The following is a 24495-nucleotide window of genomic DNA, read 5'->3' as shown; positions in this document are numbered from 1 at the left end:
AGATAAAATGTAGCAGAGATACTGATGATAGGGAGGAAACTGAGATCGAAACACAAGGGAAGGACAGAGGAAGAAAGTCTGATTCCTTGAAAGGCTGGTACCCGGTCTTACCCTTTGTTCCCTTTGCACACAACATGACTCTGCTTTCCTGGCTTCTCTTTGTAGTGCAGGACTCAGTGCTGCTGTCCTGTCCATTTATCTCTTCCTGCCTCACTTCCTGCCCCGTTTCTTCTTCTGCTGTGTCCTTCTCTGTCAGCCTGTCTTCCTCCTCATCCTCTCCTCTCCTTACTTTCTCCCTCCCCATGACATAAACAGAAAAGGAAGGCTTTGCAGTCCCAGGGAGATCTATTGCTTCTTTAAACCCTTTCATGGCTTCCTCTGTTCCTCTCAATGGGCCTCTCGACTCAGCCCCTCTCCGCCAGATGAGGGTGATAAGCCATCGGCTAAGTGTGCACGTGCGTGTGTCTGTTCAAGCATGCAGCATCTGAAGCTCGTTTAAATAGACAAGTTCACTCCAGTGCTTTCACTTAAGCATAACGGGAGATAGGAGAAGACAGAGGAATTACTCCAAGCCTGACTGACGGGTCTCATTCACTCTGTGAGGTCTTGTGGACTGGATGGAGGAGGGATTCATTTGAACTGGCTGACTGGGGCTCCAACCATCACCTTGAAGATCCTCAAAGCGAGCAGCACAGACACAGAGCAACTTTTTGATTGAATTTACTTGTGTGTGCAGGTCTGCATGGGTGGATTTGTGCTAATGATTCCATGATATTAGCAAAACACTTTATCGATTACTATATAAACGTTCACAGTGATGATAAGGATTCATTTTTCAACATATAGGTCTCATATTTAATCCAAGCTTATATGATATTAATGAACTAAGTGTTGAAACAATTAATCAACTGATTGATTAATCAGTCAACAGAAAATTAATCTTCAAATTATTCATTTCATTTCCAAGCAAAAATACCAAACACTCTCTGGTTGGAGAAAATGTTGAAGATCCATTACTGGAGAAAGTAACTGCCAGATTAATACATCATAGGTTGCAGCAACAAATGAACTTAGATGATAATTAGACAATAAAATTATAACTCATGGTAGACTTAGTAGCTTTTTCAACCAAATCTCACAAAGTTCCTCACTGTTTTTGTTTATTTGTTTTTTTTTAATTTTGTTTTGTTCTGTTTTGTTTTGATTTTAACTTTTCACACTTACACAGACCCTGGAAATTTAGCAAGACATTTTTATCATTTTGTCAGGTTAATATGAAGTTAAGGCAACAGTGGTATGGAATCAAACCCACCAAGAGCATTTTATAACTGGCCTAGCGCTGATCATGTGATGTCACTCCAGGCTGGAATGAGTAACTCAGGAAGTTACTCATTCACAGCCAGGAAACTTTTTATTCAGTTCAGTCGGATGAAACCCAGCCAGAATCTCTCACTTAGATTAAGTTGTATAACAAAGTTCAAGAAAGTCTTCAGTGTTCAAGAGTTCAGTAATCAATTTGACTGAAAAGATCCCATCAAAATGTTATAATCAATTACAGGTTTTGTGTTCTTTTAAAAACAGAAACTTTTAATTAAATTTGTCTCTTATGTTCATAGTATCACAAATAATTGTTCTTTTGCCTTTAAAAGTGTACTAATTGTATGTTATCAGCATGGCTATGTTGTCAGCCAGCTTGGCCAGAAAACAACTCAATGAAAAACTTTTACTCCATATGCACCAAGTGAGCAACTTTGCTTGAAAAGAATGGGGCAACATCTGTCTAATATATGAACTTTAGCTGTGCTAATCACACCAAAACATCTTAATCAACTGACAGAGTATTTTTGCTTTGACAAAACTCCATTCAGGTGCATGCAGCCAGCTTTAGAAAACTAACAGGGCCACGATCATGCCAGATCATCAGAACCAGAACCTGAATGAGCTTTGCGGTGCCTAGCCATTGTTAATGTGTTTGTATATGTGTCCTCTCACCACCGGCTGTAGTTGTGTGCCTGGCATCATGGCATTGGCAAGCTGCATCTGCTGGGCCAGCATCGCCATGTTTTTCTGCTGAATGAGGTTGTTCCTTCCATTGATCTCCAGCTGGGTCTTTAGGTGAGGAGGAGGATGCAGGTACTTACAGTTCTCCCTGGAACAGCGACCCTAAAGGGGTATAGGAGGATGATGAGGAGGAGGAGGAGAAGGAGGAGGGGGAAGTAGGAGAAGACAAGGAGGGTGAGAGAGAAAAGTGGGATGGATCAGGGGAATAGAGACATGGAAAGAAGCAAATTAGAATAGTGTTTCCCTGAATTGTTGCCTAATGTAAAGAAGTAATGAGCCTTGACTGGAGTTGCTGCCCTCTTAATTTAGCAGGCGCTGACCTAACATCCCTGACATCTGGGCCTGCCACTCGCCTTTTGTCGTAAAGAAGACAGATCATTTCTGCTTTCTTTTCCCGCTTTGTGACCTAAGCTGCGCACTCGCTACCTTTGTTTGTTTTCTCAAGGTCCCATCAAGAGACAAATTAGCTTCAAGAGTGGAAATAAAGAGGAGACAAAGTGATGTACCGTCTCAGTGACAATATGGATGATTTTCATATACATTAAATCTGGCTTTTTTTTTTTTTTTTTTTTTTGGATTAGACGTTTGGTCTATAAAATGTCAGAAAATTTGAGTAAAACACACATTTTGGAATCACAGTTTCTTCAAGCTCAATATGACGTCTTTAAATTGCTTTACCTTCACATGGCAAAATAAAGAAAAACCTTGACATTCTTGCTTGAAAACTGCCTTATTGAAATAGTTGCAAATTAATCGTCACGTCAAATTGTTTTATTCAAAAGGTCTTTTTTTTTTCTTCTCTTCAGACAAATTACACTATACAGACAAAAGTATTGGCACGCCTTTACACCAACAGGGACTTAATAACATCACATTCTAAATACACAGACAGCTTTACAGCTACGCCAGCTTCCACTCTGGGGAGGCTGAAAAACAGCGCCATAAAGGGGTGGGTCTGGATATTTTTGTCTATATAGTGTATGTCTCCAGAAAAAAAAAAAGCTCAAGTTCACAGGGGTCAGAACCATATCTGTTTGTATAAAAGTTTTTAGGTAAAAATAAAAGGAGAGATACTGTCTCATGCTCTCCTCCATCCACCCACCACCTCAGAAGCTGTCTGGCTTCACGCTGGATGTTTTACGACGCCCAGCGAATCACTATTGATCTCTTCCCAATTGAGACAAATTACTCATGTGTCAATACTTCACATAATTCCAGAAAAAAGAACTGGTTGTAGAACTGGTCCTGGATCAATACATGATTGGAGACTTCTGTGACAACAAACATACACACACATCATGGCACTCTATCTAATATTCTGCTAGTGTCTATAGACAGTGCAGTATGCGTGTGTCTGGGTGCTTGGTGTTGGGGGTGATTATATTCATCCACAAGCCGGCAGCCCAAGGGGAGAAGGAGGGAATGTAATTTACACTCTCATAATGCCTGCTCCACTGAACACTCCCCCTGATAGGTGTAATATTTTAGATATCTCCTCCTCTTTTTTTTTACTCTCTTTTCCCCCTTTACATCCCTTCCTTCCGCCTCGATCCCACATATAATCCCAAGCCCCATGCTGATATTTGCTCTCCTCATCATGAATACAGAGCAGAGGAGACGCAGAGGTGCTGCTGTGATCCGCCTATGTTCATATATGTGCGCAGAATGTGCAAAACAAAAATCCGCCTTAGTCTCTTCCACCACCCCCACCCCCACCCCATCAAAACGTATCCTCTATCCATTTCTTTCCATTACTTCTTTATATAAATCTATTTTCAGGGGATGGGGAGACCAACCTTGCGGCAACTCCACAGTACCACCTCCCATGGGGAATTAAAGGTTGGCTGTCATGCTACTGCTTATCTCAGGGAGATTACCTGCTGCCCACTGCGGCCCACTATGACACCTGCTTTCACAACCTAACACATACACTCTCTCACTCTTCCTCCATTCCTCCCACCTCTTTTGCCTTCCTTTCCTTTCCTTTCCTTTCCTTTCCTTTCCTTTCCTTTCGACTCAATCTTTCGATCTCTCTCCTTTCTTTCCTCGTGCAGCCTGATCTGCCTAGTTACAGCAAGAAAGGTACTTAGCATTGGAGAGAGGCAGAATGTCAAGAATTGTTCCAGCATTTTCATTGGCTGAAAGCTGAGAGCAATGGTAATCCCAGCCTGCCGACTGGCCTTGAGGCACACATTAACAATGGTCCTTGCCTGGCTCATCCCTGTGTGGCTGTGACTATTGATCAGCACTAATTGGTTAATGTCTTTTGATTTTCAAAGCACATTCCCTCTGGGTGACTTGACTCTAACCATGTTAACTCTAGCTGTGTGTGTGTGTGTGTGTGTGTGTGTGTGTGTGTGTGTGTGTGAGAGAGAGAGAGAGAGAGAGAGAGATTAGCTGTGAGAATGTATTAAATAAAATTTGAATCTTGAATACAAATCTCTGCATTGATTTGAAATGATAAGCTTTGAGTTTTGAATCAATATTTATTACTATTTACAATAGTTCAGATGGTGACAGCATTAGTAAGGTGATAAGTAAAAGTAAAGATGAACCCATAGAGAGCTGTCAACAAACTGCAGATTTCTTCAGCTCTATGAAGCATTTCAGCATCTTTCAGTTCGTTGTTTTTATTTTTCTGTTTTGGATTCAGTTTTTTTTTTTTTTCATAACATAGTTTACAGTTGAAAAGCATATTGTGCATTGCTCTCTTTAAGTCTTATGGAATGACATTTTGAAAATAAAATACGGTTTGAACAAACAACCTTTTGTGTTGTAAAGTTAAAGAATCTGAAAAGCATTTGACCTCTTCTCAATGACTAAAAAGTGTTTTGTAATTACTGAATGGCTGTTAATGAGCTGAATGGGCAGAGTGAAAACAGGAATTTGGGAATTTTCTTGCCTTGAACTGCAGCTGGAGGGTAGAGAACAACGTTGTGATGAATAATAAAAATAAAAGCTTTGTTAGGGAATGTTTTTATTTTGATGGTTTTGGTCCTCTCTTTTTCTAAAGATTACAGCCAGCAGCTTCAGTGTGATTATCTGGCTGCTCAGTCAGTTGTGGTTGCAGAATAGCACAGTGTAAAATGTTGCTCCAGAGTCAATGGAGTACAGTGCAATCTGACTTGGATAACTACCTCTCTACTGTCATTAATATGTCTTTCAAATCAGTACTATAGCTGACTTTGCTCCTTGGCCATATTGACAGTGACAGCGAAATGATAATTATTACACCTGCAGTCATGAGAATTCACCTCTGTGCATCTGACCAACTGCATTCAAAAAGACCAACACCAGCTATCCAGTGTTTTTGGTGAGTGATGAACTGAACGTGTCTGTTTGCAAGTAAAGAATATCATGTGAGCCTCCTGTTATATAAACAACGGTCACGTACTGTGTTTTACAGCACTTGGGCTGCCATCATGGCTAACGCGACTGGCAACTCAGACACAGCCGAGCTGATGGCTGTGCTGAAGCCAGTTCGTATGAGCATTTGACGGAGTTTTATGAACAAATGAGCACAGATTCCAATGAAAAAAAAAAATCTCACATTTATATGCAAATTGTGCCTGTCGAGTCTGAAAAAGCAAGACCAAAGCTCAGCCACATTAGCGATGAATTTGAAATGACACACGGAGTTGAGGCGTCTGTCTGTGAGTAAATGACAGTCACATGAAATAATTAACGAAGGGTAAAACCAGGACATAAAGTTCTAGCAGCCATAAAGTTCATCCACTGAAGTCAAATTCACAGCATCTTGGAAAGGACTTGTAACCATCATTTCCCAACATGTAGACAAGACTGGTAAAAAAAAAAGAACTACAATGTAGGAAATCCACAGCTTTTGAACACGTCATAAAGCCTTTGTTTGTCAGATTATTTACTTGTCTGCAGCCATATAGGTTACATTCAGAAATAATAATGAATTATGTTTTTTTTTCTATGAACATGAACTGAACCGTGAGCCCATGAGAGGCCCTGTTGCTATGTTGTTGTTGTTGTTCGAACATGTAAATCTGTGAGCCTGAAGTCTCCCCTTCGCTGCCTGTGATGTAAATGTTCTGGCTTCTCTCCTGACTCATTTTTCTGCTGTTTTCCCCACTGTCTAAACAGTGTCAGTATAGGTTAATGGTGAGCCTGTCTGATCCAAAGCAGTGCTCCCGCTGGCTAGTGTGTATGACTACAAGACTCAGTCAAATTGACTCCAATCCGCCTTCAACTGTCTGTCTGTCCTCCGCTGTGATGCTAATATGCAAACAGACTACCTGCATCTGTCTCTCACGCAGTCTCTTGACTGCTCCATTTTCCCCCTTGTCTCTTCACTGCCTGCTTCCCTCCCGTCCTGTAGTTTTCAGATGATTGTTTGGTCCGGTGCCCTATCACACCGAGCTTTCACACCCAAACACATTACATTCTTTCTTCATTCAAAGCTACCTTTTAACATGACAAGGTAAAGATTTTAGTAAACAGACTCCACACAAAGAAGTCTCAACAACCAAATATGGATTCTGAAACTTGAACCAATTTGCTTTTGCCAGCTTTTGGCTGTCAGAGAGCATTTTTTTCCCTGTTGCTTTTAACTGGCAAGCAATTAAAAGAAAGTGAACCAGCTGTCACAGTCCCACTCTGAAGTGTATGTGTGTGCATGTACATGCCGAGGGGATGGAGCATTCTAGACTTATAAATCACCTTGGCCTCATTACATGAGATATCTTTCCGCCATCTTTCAGCCCCTGGACACACACACACACACACACACACACACACACACACACACACACACATAATTATAATTTTTTTGGGATAATATAACAAACAGTTTGCAGTGCCAGAATGTTATTGATGCTTATTAATCAGCACAGTGGGGGAAAATAAAGCAAGATTAATTTCCAGATGCCTACATATACATAGAAGTACACATACACACAAATACACACACATACATAGACATGCCCTAACCTTGTGTTCCCCCAATTATCACTGCTGCATTTTCACTACAGCGTCTGGTGTCGCACATGTGGCTGGTTCTGACATCAACAACAACATGGTTTTAATCAGCATCACCTTATCCTCGCTGACGAGGTTACATCAGCGTAGCCATCCACAAAAACAACAGTAAAATTAGAACAGTGGACACAGGATTTTTTTTTTCTTTTAACCTTTTAACTCCCACATGGGTTCTGATGGTTCTGATTTTATAGACTGCAACTTTACTCTCATCAACCTTCAACCTTACACCATGTAGCTGCTGCGGCAGGTGACTGTTTGGAACAAAAAAGACAAAACCACCGTATGCTAACTGCCCAGCCCACCCAAAAGCAGACGGTCAACGTTAGTGACTAGCTGGTGAACACAATTAAAACTTTAGCAACAAAACGGCCGGACATTTTCCTCAGAAGTTTGAGTTAATTGCAACAGAGTGAAAACAAGACCAAATATTAGGCTTACAAGCAGCTGCTTGCAATAAACTTTGCAATCTGTTAATACTCTGCTGTGCATTATCACGCTGTACTTCCACTATGTAGATGATCTCAATGATCAAAAAGATGAGTATGGCCTATAAATACATTTATTACGTGTTCACATTAACGCAACATTCAAACATTCAAATTGTACACCATAATGTCTTACAAGAGACAGACTGCAGTTTTGGTAAAAAGATTCTCGCAGGCTATCGTACATTACATAAATATATATAGATGAGCCAATATCATAAAGAAAAGAAGATTTATCTAAATGCTGAAAATCAGAGGATTTCATTTTTTAATTAATTAATTTATCTATTCTCTTTCTTTCTTCCTTCATAATACCTGGGCACCAGAGGGTCTAAAATAATAATCATCCAAAGTGCGAGGAGCTTTGACAAACAAAGGGTCAAAGCACTTTGGGTCAGGTTCAGATTTGTGAAGTCAATGACTTTCTGTTTTGTGTGTGTGTGTGTGTGTGTGTGTGTGTGTGCGTATCGTGGAACTGCAAGATCAAAACCTTAAACTCTCAGTATTATTTGTTGCCTGTGGTAGTTTGGCAGCTCTCTGAATGATGTGTCTGTGGAATTCCAGAGAATAAAACTTGTGGCAGAATTCCACTCACGGGTTCACAACAGAGACAAAAACAAGAACAGAAGAAAAGGAAGGTAGACACTTAAGAGAGAAATATGGAAAACAGACAGACAGACAGGTGCGGAGTGTGTGTTTTTCCTATTAATATTAATCAAAGCCTGTCTGAGTGATTTCAACAGTGTCTTTGCTGGCTGATATCTACATCCTCCAAGGGTTGGATGGTGCATCGCTTTCGACCAGGCCCATCTACATGTTCACTTCCATAATCACCCATTGATTCTAAATGATCTTTTAATCTACCCGTCCAGAATGACTCATTCCGACTTAACCGCACATAATCCAGCGGCCTCTGATCTCTTCCGCATTCCCTGTCTCTGCTCATGCTGTGTCTGAGCTCCCCTCAGACTGTGGCTGCTGGTGCACAGCAAACACCGTGACCAGTGTAACAACTGTGGAGCTCTGGACAGCCACGGTCCCGAAACCCCTGTGCATTATTAATTCTTTCCCAATGGCACCACTTCTCCCACCAGCTCCCAAAGACAACCATCAATCAAGAAAGCACCGCCTGGATGACGGCCATGATGAGAATGCGCAAGCGTATGAGTACATGCGCATGCCCACACACACACACACACACACACACACACACACACACACACACACACACACAGGCATATGCTTTGACCAAAGGTTCCTGTTGGCAACAGTACGGCAGACAAATTATGACATCAGACACAGTACAAAAAACAGCCTGTCTGAGGACTGAGAGTGCTGCCAGACTGGGCAATAAGACACACACGCACGCACACACACACACACACACAAATACAGCACATTTATTAGGCAATACACTCCAGCTGCAAACCCCTGACCCATTATGCTACATATTAGAAAGTAAATCTCATGACAAACATTTTTTTTCTCTCTCAAGTCAACAGAGGAAAACATCCTGTATTCTTTTTCGTCCCTTACTTCGCCTCTTTTAGCGCCACTGCTAATACTAGATGTCTATATAAATCTCATTATCTCTTTCCAATTATTTATCAAATCTGGAACACCCCTAGTGCATTAGTATAATAGCCTGGATCGGTTAATGGCCTTAAAACCTCATTTAACTGAGCAAAGGGATAAGCCTTTGAGACAACGACAAGGACAGATGTGTGGACAGACAAAATAACAGGTGATTATGGACGGAGATGACGCAACAAAGCTAGCAGAAACTATAAATGGAATAAAACAGCTGATGAGTACTCAGAAAAACACTGCTCTGCAGGGTGTGGGGCTTCTCTACGTCACAAACCACGCAGAGTCCACGGAAAGCTTTTAGCCATAGTGCTCAATTAGCCAAAACACCAATTACAGCCCACAAAAGCACTACTTAGTCTGGCAGTGTGCTAGTATGTTTTGGGTGGGTGTGGGTACAAAATCGTTAGCACAGGAAGCTAATGATGGGGCAAAATCATTAGCCATCAGGGCTACTGACAGCACTCTGCCACTGCCAAGCTGAGCTGTTTCTTTTTGTCTTATCCACTGTTGTACATGGCTGAAAAAGTGTGGCTCAAGTGATCCGTGGTAAACTAATACTTAACTGCTTGATTTATGATTAGCAATACACATCAGTGTTTTTCATAATCAGTTCGACCAGTCACGTGCATTCACAAAATATTTTATTTTATGAGTGTGGCTAAATTCAGGTGAAGACGTTTTGCTGCCCAAGACATTTTTGGCTTTTGGATCACACTGTTCCTCAAGGATAAGAACAACTGCCTCCAAATTATTGATTCAACTATTGATTAATTATTGAATGAGTCACAAGTGTCCAGAGTTCAGGATATAGCAAAGTAATAAGGAAAAAGTCAGTTCTGTCATTCGATTAATCAATATATTTTATATATTGTTTCAGAGCTTCAACCAGAGCTCCAAACCTTGCTCCAGCCAATGTAGGTGGTCTAACCATCCTTGTGGATTTCCTCGAAGTGCCCTGGACTCTGGTGAATATATAGTGTGTCACTATGTGCTAACCTTGAAACAGACTGACAGCTTTTTCTCTCATCTTGCTTTTTGCTCCATCCTCCAAGTCATCCTGCAAAGGATTAATAGGTATAGATAACAGACAGATGTGTGCAGGCCCAGTTTTGATTTCCAACACAAACCCCCAAAGAAATCACCATGTCATCATCATGTTCATGTCATCCTCCTTATTTCCGAGTCAGACATGCTGAGAATTTTTTGACAGCGATGATATCTCCCACTTAGTACAATGAACTGTCGAGGTGACTGCATGGCTACAAACCCACCGTTACTGGTTATTTACGGTTACGTCTCTATATCATTTCAGCTCATTTTAGCTTTTGTAGCTAACTTAGTAGCTATTTAAATGATTTCCTACAAGCCATCTTGGAATAATGCATGGAATAACACTCGCAAATTAATTTTCCTGTTCTTCATATTCTACGAACACTTTGTGAATGAAGTTTAAAGTCTGCCAACACAATATGAGGGACAAGAGCTGTAACATAAAGTACTTTTACCTGGGCAGTGACATGTCTGCGGCCAGTAAGGTGAGGATAAAATTCCCTATGTAGATTAATGAAGTGGACTGTATGCAGTTAGCTCCCTAATTTTGAGCAAAAAAATTCTGTAGTAAATTAAGATATTTAGGAGTCACCTTGCTATTGTAAGACAAGCACTCATGGGAACATCTGTGTGTGATTATACTTCCAGAAAAATAATTTCAGGCAGCTCCTTCTACCTTTATCCTTTGTTTATGCTTCCACTGTCATTGCTGATTTAATATCACCACACTATGAAATATGGGTTAATCCCCTGAGAAAGGTCTGCAGATTTTCAGGTTTGCAAAAAGTTTGCATAAGAGACTCAAACAGTCTCCAGCATTTGCTCACAGCAGGGCAACCCTGAACCTTTGAGTTCTGAACCCTCGCTGCTGATTGCTTTGAAAGTGGACGTGTCCAAGTGTCAGCATTACTAATAGCTTCGGAGCGACGGAGTTGGACGTAAGTAAAGGGATTAAATGTGATGTCAAATTCACCGAGTCAGCAGCAGAACCTCCTTTTCTTCTTGTCTCACTACACTCCTTTCACTGACCCAGCTGCAGTCGTATGGCCCACACTTGTAAGAAGGATTAAAATAGTCAAAAGTGAAAAAGTGTATACAGCTCTTGCTCTCTCTTTCTCTCTCTCTCTGAAGGCTGAGGTATAGGTGGCAAGTGTTGTCCTGGCTCCGGTGGGAACGTCATTGTACAATTGTGCAAGGAAAAGTCTAGAAATTAGCTTTGTTCTTATTAGGTCTACAACACTACCTCCCCTCAGACAAACACACATTCACCAGCATGCATGCACACACACGCACACATGCACATATGAAGAAAGTGATGAAGAGAGGGGGGAAAGGCCACCCCGCAGCCCCTGAGATCTGGCCCTTCTTCTTTATTTCTCTTTCAATTAATCCTCTTCCTCCATCCTCTATCTGTTCATCTTTTCTCTTTCTGCCTTCATCTCTCCTTCACTCCCGTACTTCTCTATTCACAATCTCTAAAGTTTAGTCTAATTCAGTTTTATCTCCCATTCACTGTGCTGAGGAGGCAGGCAGAGAGCAGACCCATTAAAACAGCCTTAATGGAAGACTGGTGAACAGACACACAGGATTCAGCAGCTTTTAGGCCTAATTATTTTCTGTCCATCTTCGTAATGCTCATTCTGCAGATAGATGGGCCTCACAGGCTGCTGGGAATAGACCTTTTTCTTTCTTTTTTTTTTTTTTACATTTTTCAAAATTCGCTCATTTTTTTCATATCTCGATCTTCCCCTGTTTCCACCGCTTCGACTGCTTCAACAGCCATTGTCATCAGGTGCTCATCAAGAGTTTGGCAAAAAAGAGATTTCTGAAAAACTGGTTGCTTGTTTCTCTCCTGACAATGGAGACAGAGAGAAAAAAAACAGATGAGTGAAAAGAAAAAAAAAACGGAAAAATGACGTTGTCCTTGTGAACAAACAAAAGGTGCTCATTGACAAAGACTGGCAGCTGCCTTTAGTTTGTGCTGTGATCTTTAGCAGCTATGCAAAGTGGCACCAAAAGTGACAACAAAAAGAACGGCTGGCAACAGGCAGGGTGCTTGTGAAAAGTGCGTGACTCGACCCAAACAACAAACACGGGCTGAAGAAGCACTCTGACATCGTTAATGTGCTCTGTTGTTGATTTAAGGATGGGTTTAGTTTCAAATCAAGTCTGGGGTCAGATGGAGTAGAGTCAGAGGCCTGGAATGTTCTATTATATTCTACTTGTGATGAGTCACGGAGGATGAGGCAGATAATCACGAGACCACACCCTGAAGCCAACTAACAGAATGAGAAAAGGGGGAGAAAGCTGAGCAAATTGTCAAGTAGAGACATCTTTACTTACAGGCAAATCTGATACCTGTCTGCACACACACACGCACACACACACACACACACACACACATCGCTATTCTCCTCCAGTGAAGGGTGCTGTTGTACTGGCATCAGCAGCTAGTGTCATTGCCTCGAGGTTAAAGCAGATAAGAGAGGATTAGCACTCATTACTCCATAAAGTGATGATACCCCCCGCAAGCACACACACACACACACACACACACACACATACACAAAGCAATGCACAAGGCACACGCACGCAAGCCAGAATTTTTCTCCATAGCTACAGCTTCTTTTTTTTTAAAGACTAAAGACTCGTCGAAGCTAAGTACAAAGTGAAATAAGAGTAATACAGAGTAACAGCATGTAATCCTTTGTATCCCAAACAACTGCAGAGCTGGGAAATCCTCATGCTGAAGCCTTATGATCAGATATTCTTGTTGGGGAAAAAGCAAAGACAAGAGGAAACAAAAGAAAACAGGAGATGAAAAGAGGTTTACATTTCAGAATGTGATGGAATTTATTGATGCTGAAGTTTTTTTCATCCAAAAATACTCAGCATTAATAATTAACACTTAAATAACTTTTTTTTTTCCTCCCTGAGGACTATTCAGCAGCCATTGTGCCCTGTTCCCATAAAGACACACAAGAGAGCCAAAGTGAGAGACAGACAGGAGGAACAGAGACAGAGACTGAGTTATTTGCAGGTTAAGGATATATTTTGGTAGTGTTATGCATCATGTAGAAAAGCATGTTATCGTTTGTTTTAATTCCCTCCTACACACACACACACATACACACACGCTGTGTGACAGAGCAGAGGGCCATCACCCCTTCCGTCTCCACGTAGCGGCTTCCGGCTGCACACTCATCCACATCGATCCACATTGATCAAAGTCGGCTCGTACCATTTCAGCAAAGAGCGGGGTAACAGTGGGCAGGATGATCACCTTCCCTAAGCCTCTCTCACAATAGACTCACGCATTGTCAAAGATGCTGCTGCCATACAAAGAATATCGGTGGAAACAAAATTGAATGAAGAGGCAGATTTTACACTAAAGCTCAAATTATTTGTTTTGCGTGAACACAAAGGATCTGACTGCAGTCTCTATATCATTTAGGTCACATATTTTGCATTATGTTGCCCAGTTTAGACTTCCGAAATCAGCAGGAAAGCTGCAGCGAGAGACAGCACCGTGACAGACAGCATGCTGTCGGCAGACCCAACACAACACAGCTGCTGTATCTCTCTCTGATGGCTGAGCCTGATACCGCTGTAATCCCGTTAAAGCCTTTTGAAGAATCACAATGTCCAACAGCAAGCCCTGCAACATGCACTATAACTATAAAGGGATATTACAGACATCCTTCAATCTCGGCACACAGGCTGAACAGGCGAGTGACACCAATCCACGCTCTCCTCCTCTGTTATTACTTTCTCTCCATCCACACACCATATCTCTGCTGTTCTTTCCTCTCCATCTGTCCATCACTGTCCATGTTACACCATTTGATGTCTATGTACCCATCCATCATCCTTTCACTCTCTTTCACTCCATTTCATTGCTGCACAGTCTCTTTTCCTCTCCGTCTTTATTCTGCTTGTTGAAACCACCCTCCTGTGTGTCTTTCTGTCCGTCCGTCTGTCTGTCTTTCTGTCTCTGCAGGGATCACATTCTTTGCCTCACATTTAATGTCATGATGATGCAATTACAGAAGCTGGCATTTCTGCAACCAAATCGACTTCTTGGGTCATTTCACAGCTATATTTATTTTTTGCTGTGGATTTGCATGACTTGCATGTTTCAGGGGTGGAGGAGAGGAAGATCAAGTAGGTTTTATACTTCGCTGTGAGAAGGCAATTCAGGTTTGATGTATTAACTTTTGCAGACAGAAAGAGGGGAATAAAGAAAACCCACGCAGGAAGCAGCAAAAAACATCTGCTCCATAATGGTCGTGAACGATCAATATTGCATGGAGACAAAGTGCTGCTAAACAGTGTGGTTTCTGTTAATTAGCACTTCTCTAATGATCTCTCTCTCTCTCTCTTTTCTCCTCCTCCTTTCTCCGCTCCCTCGCTTTCTGTACTTCCCCTCCCACTCTCGCACTTTATTGCTCCCTTCCATTAAAACTCTCTCTTTCTTCATCACTTGCTCTCTCCTCTGTCTGTTGATGCTGTCCTCCTAACCAATGTTCTCTCTCTCAGCACTGGAAATAAAGCGAGAGGAGGTATCTGAGTTCTTTTCATAAGCGTGATAAATATCCCACTCCTGTGTTTGTGGCTGATGGCTCTCAAGGATGAGATTTAATGAACCTCTCATCCAACTCTGATTATTTTCTAATTAAAGGAATGAGTGATGGGGGCAATGAGTAAATTCATGAATGCATGTTTATAACTGCAGGGGGAGAAATAAAACAACAAACATGCTAATGACAGACGTGGAGACAGAAATCATACTCAGTCAAGCCTTGTTTACTGCTCTCCCATGAGACTGGGGGTCGTCTGACAGACAGAAATGTTTGTGGGACTTAAATTACAAATATAAGATCAAATTCTCATTAGAATGTAAAAAGAAATGCACACATCTGGTAAAAATATTACAATGTTTTTATTTGTATTACTAGTTGGACTTTCATGCTAACAAACTGTGCATCTGTAAGCATATATATTTTTCATTATTCTTCCCAGAGCAGGATGCTGGTATGTTCTACCAAATGGATGAAGCTCCATCGATAATTCGACTTGTACACATTTCATTTGTTTTAGCAAATAGAGAGGGGCGGTCAGCATGGCTGTTAAGCGTGCAATGTGCTGGACTTTGATACTCGTTTCACATATGGTTAGGATGAGTTTTCTGATGAGTTTTTATGAGTTTTTAACGTGACAATAAAGTAAACATGTCATGCACTGTTCTTCAAGTAACATTTGACTTTTTTAATTGGTAGCTAAGACCTGGATAATTACCAAATCCTTACCAACTGCAGTGACATAAACATTAAGAAGACTAAGAGTCTACAGCCATGCAAAAGGTTCTGTAAGGCTGTACTTAGCACAGCAGTGCTTTGAGCTAAATGCTGACCTAAGTTTGCTAATATGCACACAATTCTGACATGCTAATTGCTAAGCAGGTATAATGTTCAACATCTTGGTTTAACGTGTTAGCACGGTAGGACAAAGTACAGCTGAGCTTGATGAGCAGGCCGTTCGCTTTGAAGTTACCTAAGAAGGAAATGCATCACCACAGCATCACAGCAATTTGTCCAATGTGTGTTACAAAATGTCCTGATCCTTTTTATTGCTAACATACCTACAAATGTCGGTAGTATGTTTCGGTTGCAATGTCTGACAATATAAACTTATATCATGATCTGGGTGAAAAGTTTATTTTGATTGGTAACTCTGATTGTTCACTGCTGCAAATTAATGTCCTGGCTGCAGACACCTCAACATTAAAAGTTAATGAAAACAAAAATACTGAATATCATCACTAAGTGTAGTCGTACAGTGTCTCATCTTTATCACTGGATCACAACTTTACACACTGCCCCTCTGAACTAAGTGATACTTTGCAGGCTGTCACATAATCGATCATCTCACCACCATTTGTAATTCAACTCCCTACTTTAGGCTTCTGCTGATAGAACACCTATCACGGCCTATCATTTGTTAGTGAAAATCTTTGAGCCTTGGGTAAATGTTAAATCTTGCTAACATAACACTAGCTTTGTGGCCAATAACTGAGGGAAAAGACTGAGGTATTAATCAAACCCTAAGGCATTATGAGAGAAACTGAGTTAAGGCCTGTGAACAATAAATTTTGATTGCAAAAAAGATGAAAATATAAATTATTGGTTAGATTATTATTATTATTATTATTATTATTATTATTATTGAGAAGTGACCATTGTATAAGCAGGATAGTGTCCTTTGAAGTGTCCATTATCAGCAATTAAAGTCCATTAATTGAACATTATCAATGGGGCTTTTCCTTTACATACAAACCCAGTCTCCTTAAGTATAAGCATTAGGAAATGGAGTTGCTCATAGACATACATATCACCATCTGTTACCGTACCTGCTTTGCAAGGATGGGAACCTATCAGAACAGGGTCAGTCAGGTTTCACACCTATTTGGTCATCGGTTTCCTACGGGGTCAACATATGTAGACCGCTGACAGTTAAGACATAAGTAATTTTGAACAGCTAATTAAGCAAATCTGCATGTCTTTGGACTGTGGGAGGAAACGCACGTATAGGCACAGAGTTCTGTATTCAAACACTGTAAAGTAAACAAACCACTGCACCACCATCTCAGCCCAAACACACAATGAGATTCTGATAACGCATGTGCCTTTTGTTTCCACTTAGTTCACTCAATCTCTCTCCTGTCCCATTTTAATTTCTTTATTCCATCACACCATGATTTGAGCGCTATCGTGCAATGGCATCAGTGACAGCGCACGCATACATAATCAATTCAAAATGCCCAGTAACGCAGCAGTGAGAAACTTGACCAGCCTCCAACTTCCTGCCTGTTCCAGCCGACAATATCATTAACCAGACACTAACGCCACTCTAACGAGATTACCTGCCTGAGGTGAATGCTCATGATTTTACAGGGCTCTCTCTGCGTTATAGTGATCACTGTTTGCATGTTTCACTCTGTGTGTGTGTGTGTGTGTCTGACTGCAGAGGAGAGTAAGTGCTTGTTTGCTGTTTGTGTTGATGTGTGTGTTTTTGTGTTCAGGGTTGAAAGTGACGGATTATGCTTCAGATGTGCAACCGGATAGCTCCCAAACTCCTCAGATCAGAATGAGCAGAGGGTCAGTGACAGATAGAGGGAAGTGGAGATGGAGCAAAAGCTAGACAGACTTATGGCGCTGCCAAACGACAAAAGTGGGAGAACAAGTTGGCAGACGACTCACTGTCCTGGAGTGAATAAATGTTCCGTTGCTCCCACTCTCCATCTACTTCTCCCTCCACCCCTGTGCACCGTACTTGTCTGCAGCCTAATTTAAATGTTTGTTTTACCGCATCACTCTCAAAGAGTTACGCATGGTGTTCCTTAAAAGCAGTCGGATGATGGGAAGGTGAAAAAAAAGTGGGGAGGAGGAGGAGGAGGAGTTGAGGTGACTGCTGTATTTGGAGAGAGACAGGAGGGTAGATTTGGAGGGGTGGTGGGGGCAGACTAACAGGAATGGATCAGGCCATAACTGATTAGATATTCTGTTCGCAACAGCAGTAGCAGCAGGAACAGCAATAGCAATGGGACATCACGACTCAGCACACAGAGATGCTGATATTACCTTCAGACTGCATAAACGTTCAGGGCCCTCCAGCCTTGTAAAAAAAAAAAAAAAAAAAACACATGCAGAGGTGAACATACATAATATGAGAGAACGGTGTTATACAGTATGATGGGAGAAATTTTCATGCGCAGAGTTTTAGTTTCAGGCAACATGAGCGGTTTGATAAGTGCAAGAATCAAAGTAAAAGGATGAAGGTTGCCAAAAGGGTGAAAGAGAGACGGCTGCATGTGGTAGGAGGCTATTCCTGAATGCCCTTGTATGTATTTTGGCTCTGATGTTGTTGTGTCATGTCTCCATGCTGATGCAGCATGTTTAAAGATGGATGCGTGTATGTGTGTCTATGCTGAGGCAGCGTATCCACAGATGGATGTAAAAATGGTGGCCTCTCTGAGGACAGAGAGACATTTAGAGGAGACGTTTCAAGGGAGCACTTGCTCATGAATAGAGCCTGACAAAGTTAATAGCTGTTGGTCGTGTGCTCCCTGCTTACTTCATGGCAGCGTGCTAATAAAAGCCTCCTTTCATAATGTCCTGTGTAGGTTGAGCTATGTGAGAAATCAGATATGGTATATCCTGCTTAGTTTGGCCCAAAAATATATTCTATAAATGGATCTGCAGAGTGCTAAGTGATAACAGCTAGAAGGAGTACACCCACTTGCTAAGGCTAATGTTTTTGAGCATCTCTTACACCAATAACACCACTTTACAAAAACTAGAGGTCGAACGATAGTAGATTTTAGATAAGTAGATAATAACAAAGAAATATCAGCTGGCAAAATACAATTATTTATTTTCTCAATATTTCAGTGGTGTTTTTGTTGTGACACTAAAAACCAACAACTGTAAATGATATCAAAATAAAGATGATAATAAACACAACCAAAAGTCCTGCACCCTTAAAAATAATGCCATAATGGGAAATGCAAACCCAGAGGTGGGTCAACAAATGGTTTTAAAACTTGGAAAAAGCATTTTTTAAATTTTTTTTCCGACAAAAATGAGAAGAATTTCAGATACATTGATTAAGAGGAGAGAGAACTTGAAGATTTTTTACTGTCATGACCTTCTGTCAACCCTGAGTCAGCACATTGTTCACGCCCGACAACAAAAGTCCCTGAAGTGGATGAACTCAAAAACACTGACCTCACATTGCTGTGTTGACAGAGAAAGCTGTGGTTTTGGAGAACAATGAAGCTGAGAGCGCTCAGACACAACAACCGAAACCCCTAGAGTGGACACATGTGTAAAACGTTATTTTCAGAGTTAGCTTCAGCTTAGTGCAGAAACAGTCTAAACACGGATCTTTATGACCACCTGCACACACCAAAGTATGATGACGCACAAGGAAGAGAAGTAAGCATCGTGGCAGCGTGATTCATTTCTTTGTGATGGTCCTCCACAGTCAAAAAAAAAAAAAAAAAAAGCAGACCGAGACAGACAAATGTCTACTCAAAATGTGGTGAAAAGCGATAAAGAACAAAGATAAAAATCACTGTGTGTGAAATGGAAATGAAAGTGTCTGGGATGCCTGGAAAGGAGGAGGGGTGCAGGATGGTTTGACTAGAGACAGATTAACAGAAGATAATGAGAGGAGAGGATGAGAGCGAAGAGCATGGCAGCAGAATACAGATACAGAGCAGATTAACACTGTTGGAGTACGTTTTCCCTTTCAAAGAGTTCGTATTCAATATACTGCATCCCTCTGTGCACGGCACACACACACACAACCTCTGTGTTTTACTGGGCTCTCATCTCAATACATATTGCCTTACCTATTCTTGTGTTATCTGTTCTCTTTGCTCTCCTCTCTCTCTTCCTGGCTGCACTCTCCCTCTGTATTTCTTTTCAAGGACTCTGATGTCATATATCATACATGTAGGTCACCATACGTTCCCAGTGTTGCTTAGTTTGTGTCTGAGTGGCAATACGAAAACATATTGTGGTTGTGGATGCATGTAATCATCTGGGACTTTGGTAGAATCAATTAATCTTCTCTCACTAACTCATTTATTTACATAAGTAAATTAAACTAGGTAATAATCAAGTTTTTATTTTCAGACCATGTCAGAGTTCTAGTTCCAACCTTTGGCTTGAAATGAGGAGTTGGATTAACACTGCACAAACTTCAATCAACTCATTAGAGAGTCAAATAGAAAAGTCTTTTGCTTTGACATATCATCGCACTGTAAAATTCAGTTCTGGAAAAGTAAAGGCTGCACACAACCGCCTGCCGATCCAGTGAGGCTGGAAGCCTGGCGCCATTTCTATCTGCTTTCAAGTGTCCATTATTCACTAAATGAATGACTAAACTCACTTTTGTCCTGTGTTGTTGATAGTTGCTCCTCTTAGGAAGCCGGAAAGTAATCTGACTGTCTGCGTGACAGCAGCGGCAAGAATAATGCCACTGAGAAAGTTCAGTTTCCACTTTATATTTCTTACAACACATGATCAGCATATTAGCAGACTTCAAAGCATGCAGAGTTGAAGGCATGCAATGCAAAATTTTCCTAAAAAGACACGCAAAAAAAAAAAAAAATCTCTCAATCGTCGCTTTTTGGCCGTGTCTGTATCTACAAAGACCCTGCACTCTGTCTCTACCTTCTTATTTCTTATCATTTTGCTTTGTGTGCAAGGGCGACTGACACTGGAGAAAGAGAAGTGCTTGTTGAGAGTCAAGAATCAGTTCTCTTTCTCGCTTTCCGCACATTTGAATAGTGTGTTTAAAAACAGCAACCAACAAATCCTGTGCTGTACGAGGCAACAGGGAACTTAATTCTTAAAGATGAGCCTGCTCCAAATTATTTACAGTATGTTGTGTCCCCTAAAATATCGCTTATAAGCACTGATCGCTGCTATGAGTGCGACTCATTACTCACACGCAGTGACCCATGTGTACGTTCATGTATATTCATAATTCTGAACATACTGCATTGATTCAAATACTTGACATTTTGACACATACTGTACATTAAAGTGCTTCAGTGCTGTTGCTTCAGGGAGTTATTTTTTTTTTTCCTATCATTTTAATAATTTGAATCTTACATGAATTATTTAGGTACTTTGGTGAATTCTGAACAAATGTTAAAAGACCTTATCTTTTTTTAATTAAACTGTGCTTCGTTAATAATTTCACCATGGGCAGGTGTGTAAGTATTTTTTATAAATATTGTGTGTACATGTCTGTGTGAGTGTGTGCGTTTCACAAATCATTGCACAAAGAGGACTCAGTGGAGACCAGACGTTGGTGTGGACCACAGCCACACTCCAGTCAGACTGATAAAAAGTTTCTTTGCTTTTTTTTTTGCTACCTAGGGAGATGATGCTTCTTAAGAATTCAGCTTTATGAAAGCATTCAAAAACATACTGGCACTGGCTCAAGTTTCTCATAAGAGTCATTATATACTTGAAATGGCTGCTTAAAGGGATTATAAGGACATAGTACGCAGCAGCACCGCCATATTGACAATAAGGCATGCAGTGTCTTATTGCAATAATATGTCTGTAGATTCTCAAGGACATGTGGCCATTACTAATGCAATCTTAACCTTCAGGTAATGTTATGCACAATGAAACCAAAGCAGCACCTTTATAGGCATTTCAGATGATGACATGGCTGTGTTGTGTCTAACAGACAACCTGCAGCTGATCACCGTCTTCAAAGACTAAGTGAGTGAGTGTTTCGCTAAATGGTCAAAAACCAAAACAATGTGAATGTGGACCCCTGGAGCATCAAATACACTGTACAGACTAAAGTATTTGGACACCTGGCCATTACACCAACATGGACTGTAATGACACTTCATTTTAAACAAGGTGTTGGATGGGATTGGGGTCAGGACTCTGTGTGGGCCAGTCAGGTTCTTCCTCACCAAACTCATCCAACCATGTCTTTATGGACTTTGCTTTGTGCTCGAGGGCACAGTCATGCCGAAATAGAAAAGGACCTTCCCCAAGCTGTTGCCACAAACATGGAAGCATAGCATTGTTCAAAAACGTCCTTGTATGCTGAAGAATTGAGATTTCCCTTCACTGGAAGTAAGGAGACAATCCCAAACCCTGAAAAACAGCCCCACACCACACCTGAATTCAATAATAAGGAGCTCTGTCCCCATACTTTTGTCTATATGCTGTACCTTTGTATCAGCACCACACTGGCCGGAAAACTCCTGGGGCCAAAATATCTCAGCACTTGAGCTATAAAGAGTTTGGGCTTTGTTCAACTTTTTTGTTCCATTCACTGCAAACACTCTGACAATAAGCCAATCAAATGAAATCAAACCAATAGCTCTCTATCAAACACATTCTTTATTACTGCAGCTGCTTGATTCACTGGCTCTATACAAAGACATAAAATCTAAACTTGTTCTGCTCTCTGATTTTCTGATTAGCACAAAACAGACACTAGTCAACAATACATCACAATTCTCTTCCTGCAGTTGCTAACTTCTAAACACCACACTAGATGCTTCAAGTCAGCATACTTCACTCAGTTTGAACCTCTTTGTGTTCAACAGATTTCTGTATTAAAACTAATTTACTAAAAAGCCCTCTACTAATGTGCTACTTTTACAAAAATAATTTATGGACTGCCACAGGCTGCCATTGTACCATAAAGAGTGTGAGATTAGTCAGACAGAAACAAACAGAAAAAACATGCAAGTCTTGACAGCTGCATAAACCTGCTCCCTGATTAAACTTTTCAAGTCACATGCTAAGGAATCACTTTTACACCAAAACGTTCAGCATGAAGGCACAAGCCTGTCACACATGGCATGAGGAGGTTACAGATTAAAGAAGGTAAACTTCCTTTGGTAAAAAGATCAATTAGAGCAGTTTAATATGTATTTGCGGCCGTGTTTATCTCTTTCTCATTTCTCTCGCTTCAGACACGTGTGAATATTTTTCTGTGACTGTGAATTCTAACATGAAAGTGACACGAGACTTCGTAGTGTGGTACATCACATGATCAGGTGGTGTCTCCAGCTCATAAATTCAGTGAAAACACACAATAAGCTGTGGGAGTGAGACTGTGGGAGGATTACATTCTTCCACTGTGAACACACTGTGAACCACAAATTAAATTACAGTATAATGACCTGTGGGATAGGTTATCTCAACATTACGGTTGTAGGCAAAAGAACTACTAAAATTAATTAGAGTTAAGGTTTTGGTAAATAGTTAAGAAATCATTTCTATAAGATTTTGAATGTCAAACATCTCTTGTACCTGCTTGTGGCAGGGTTTCCTAGGAGTAATTTTGTTGTGGGAACTTTGTTATCACTTGCATTTGGATTTCAAAACATTATGCTTATATAATCACATTTTAGGGGGGCATGGTGGTGCAGTGGTTAGCACTGTCGCCTCATAGCAAGAGGGTTCCAGGTTCGAATCCCGGTCTGGGCCCGTCTATGTGGAGTTTGCATGTTCTCCCTGTGCCTGCATCGGTTTTCTCCGGGTACTCCGGCTTCCTCCCACAATACCAAAAACATGCACATTAGGTTAATTGGCTACTCTACATTGCCTCTAGGTGTGAGTGTGAGAGTGTGTGTCTTTGTGTGTTGGCCCTGCAATTTACTGGCGACCAGTCCAGAGTGTACCCCGCCTCTTGCCCGTAGTCAGCTGGGATAGGCTCCAGCTCCCCCCGTGACCCTGACGGATAAGCGGTATAGAAAATGGATGGATGGATGAATCACATTGTTAGCAGAACATTATGGGTTCTTGCTTATGGACTGAAGGACACTGCAGTTTGAATAGTGGTAAACTTCAAATATTTACCTTTGCATTCTTTCATGTTACAAATACAAATAGTAAAAACCACGCTCAACATATTTTCTTTTCGAACCTCCCAACTATAACAGACTAAAAGAGGGGAAGAAACTGCATCCACAGTATATATAGCCACAAAGCAATTCCCTTAAGAGCATAAAGCAATCACTACAAATTTATTTCCGTAGCCACTTTGAAGTTTTTCATGTAATGATGTTTACTTTGAAATGAATAAATAAGCAAAGTGGTAAATCCTGAGCGGGCTTATTAGACTGCACGTTTACAGCGAGTAACAATATCTATCTAAAATATTCAGCACAAAAATAAAAAAATATTTGTAGACAAGAAACGCACAATTACAGTAACCACTCACTAAAAGTGAAATCAAATGTCTTCCTCTCTTTTCCTAATATATTCCCCGCAGTGCAAATGATTTAACAAATGAGTTCCTTTCTTCAAAGTTCAGCAATCGACCATTTTGTTACTCTTATTTATTCTTCTCATTGAGAATGGCAGCCGTTACAGTGGATTCCAATAATGACAAGATTTTCCATCGGAGAAAACGTATTCAAATGCCAATAAAGGGGAATGAAAACCTTAATGAGAAGAAATTACTTGGACCTTCAGTCCACTGAGACAATTTTTGCATGACCATCAGCAGTTAGACCATCATACTGAATCTTCACTCTCACCTGTTTCCCATCACGGCCCTATGGTGAGTTTGTTGCATTTCGTCAGTCTAAATACCCCCAGATTTGCTTTTTGTTCTCTTACAGTGACCGGCTTTGTCTCCAGCTGCTAATAGCAACAAGCTGCTGAATTCTTGTAACAGGAGCCAAAAGGACAAGTAAATACCCCATTTCTTTTTTGTCTCTAATTATAGACAGTTT

The 24495-nt window shown here is 40.9% G+C and overlaps 1 protein-coding gene across 11 annotated transcripts in view; it reads right to left on the bottom strand.

Annotated features, from left to right (window-relative positions):
- The window catches only part of LOC124059364 (muscleblind-like protein 1), a 65242-nt gene that overhangs the window by 15993 nt on the left and 24754 nt on the right, over positions 1-24495 (bottom strand). For all 11 annotated transcript variants that reach the window (XM_046389297.1, XM_046389299.1, XM_046389292.1 and 8 more), the window contains one exon: positions 1993-2163. In XM_046389297.1, coding sequence (XP_046245253.1) covers positions 1993-2163 — 171 coding nt within the window. The remainder of the gene's footprint in view (positions 1-1992; positions 2164-24495) is intronic.

Source organism: Scatophagus argus, chromosome 5 (assembly GCF_020382885.2).
Source record: "Scatophagus argus isolate fScaArg1 chromosome 5, fScaArg1.pri, whole genome shotgun sequence".
In the NCBI taxonomy this organism is placed as follows: Eukaryota; Metazoa; Chordata; class Actinopteri; family Scatophagidae; genus Scatophagus; species Scatophagus argus.
This window is presented reverse-complemented; position numbering and strand designations above follow the sequence as displayed.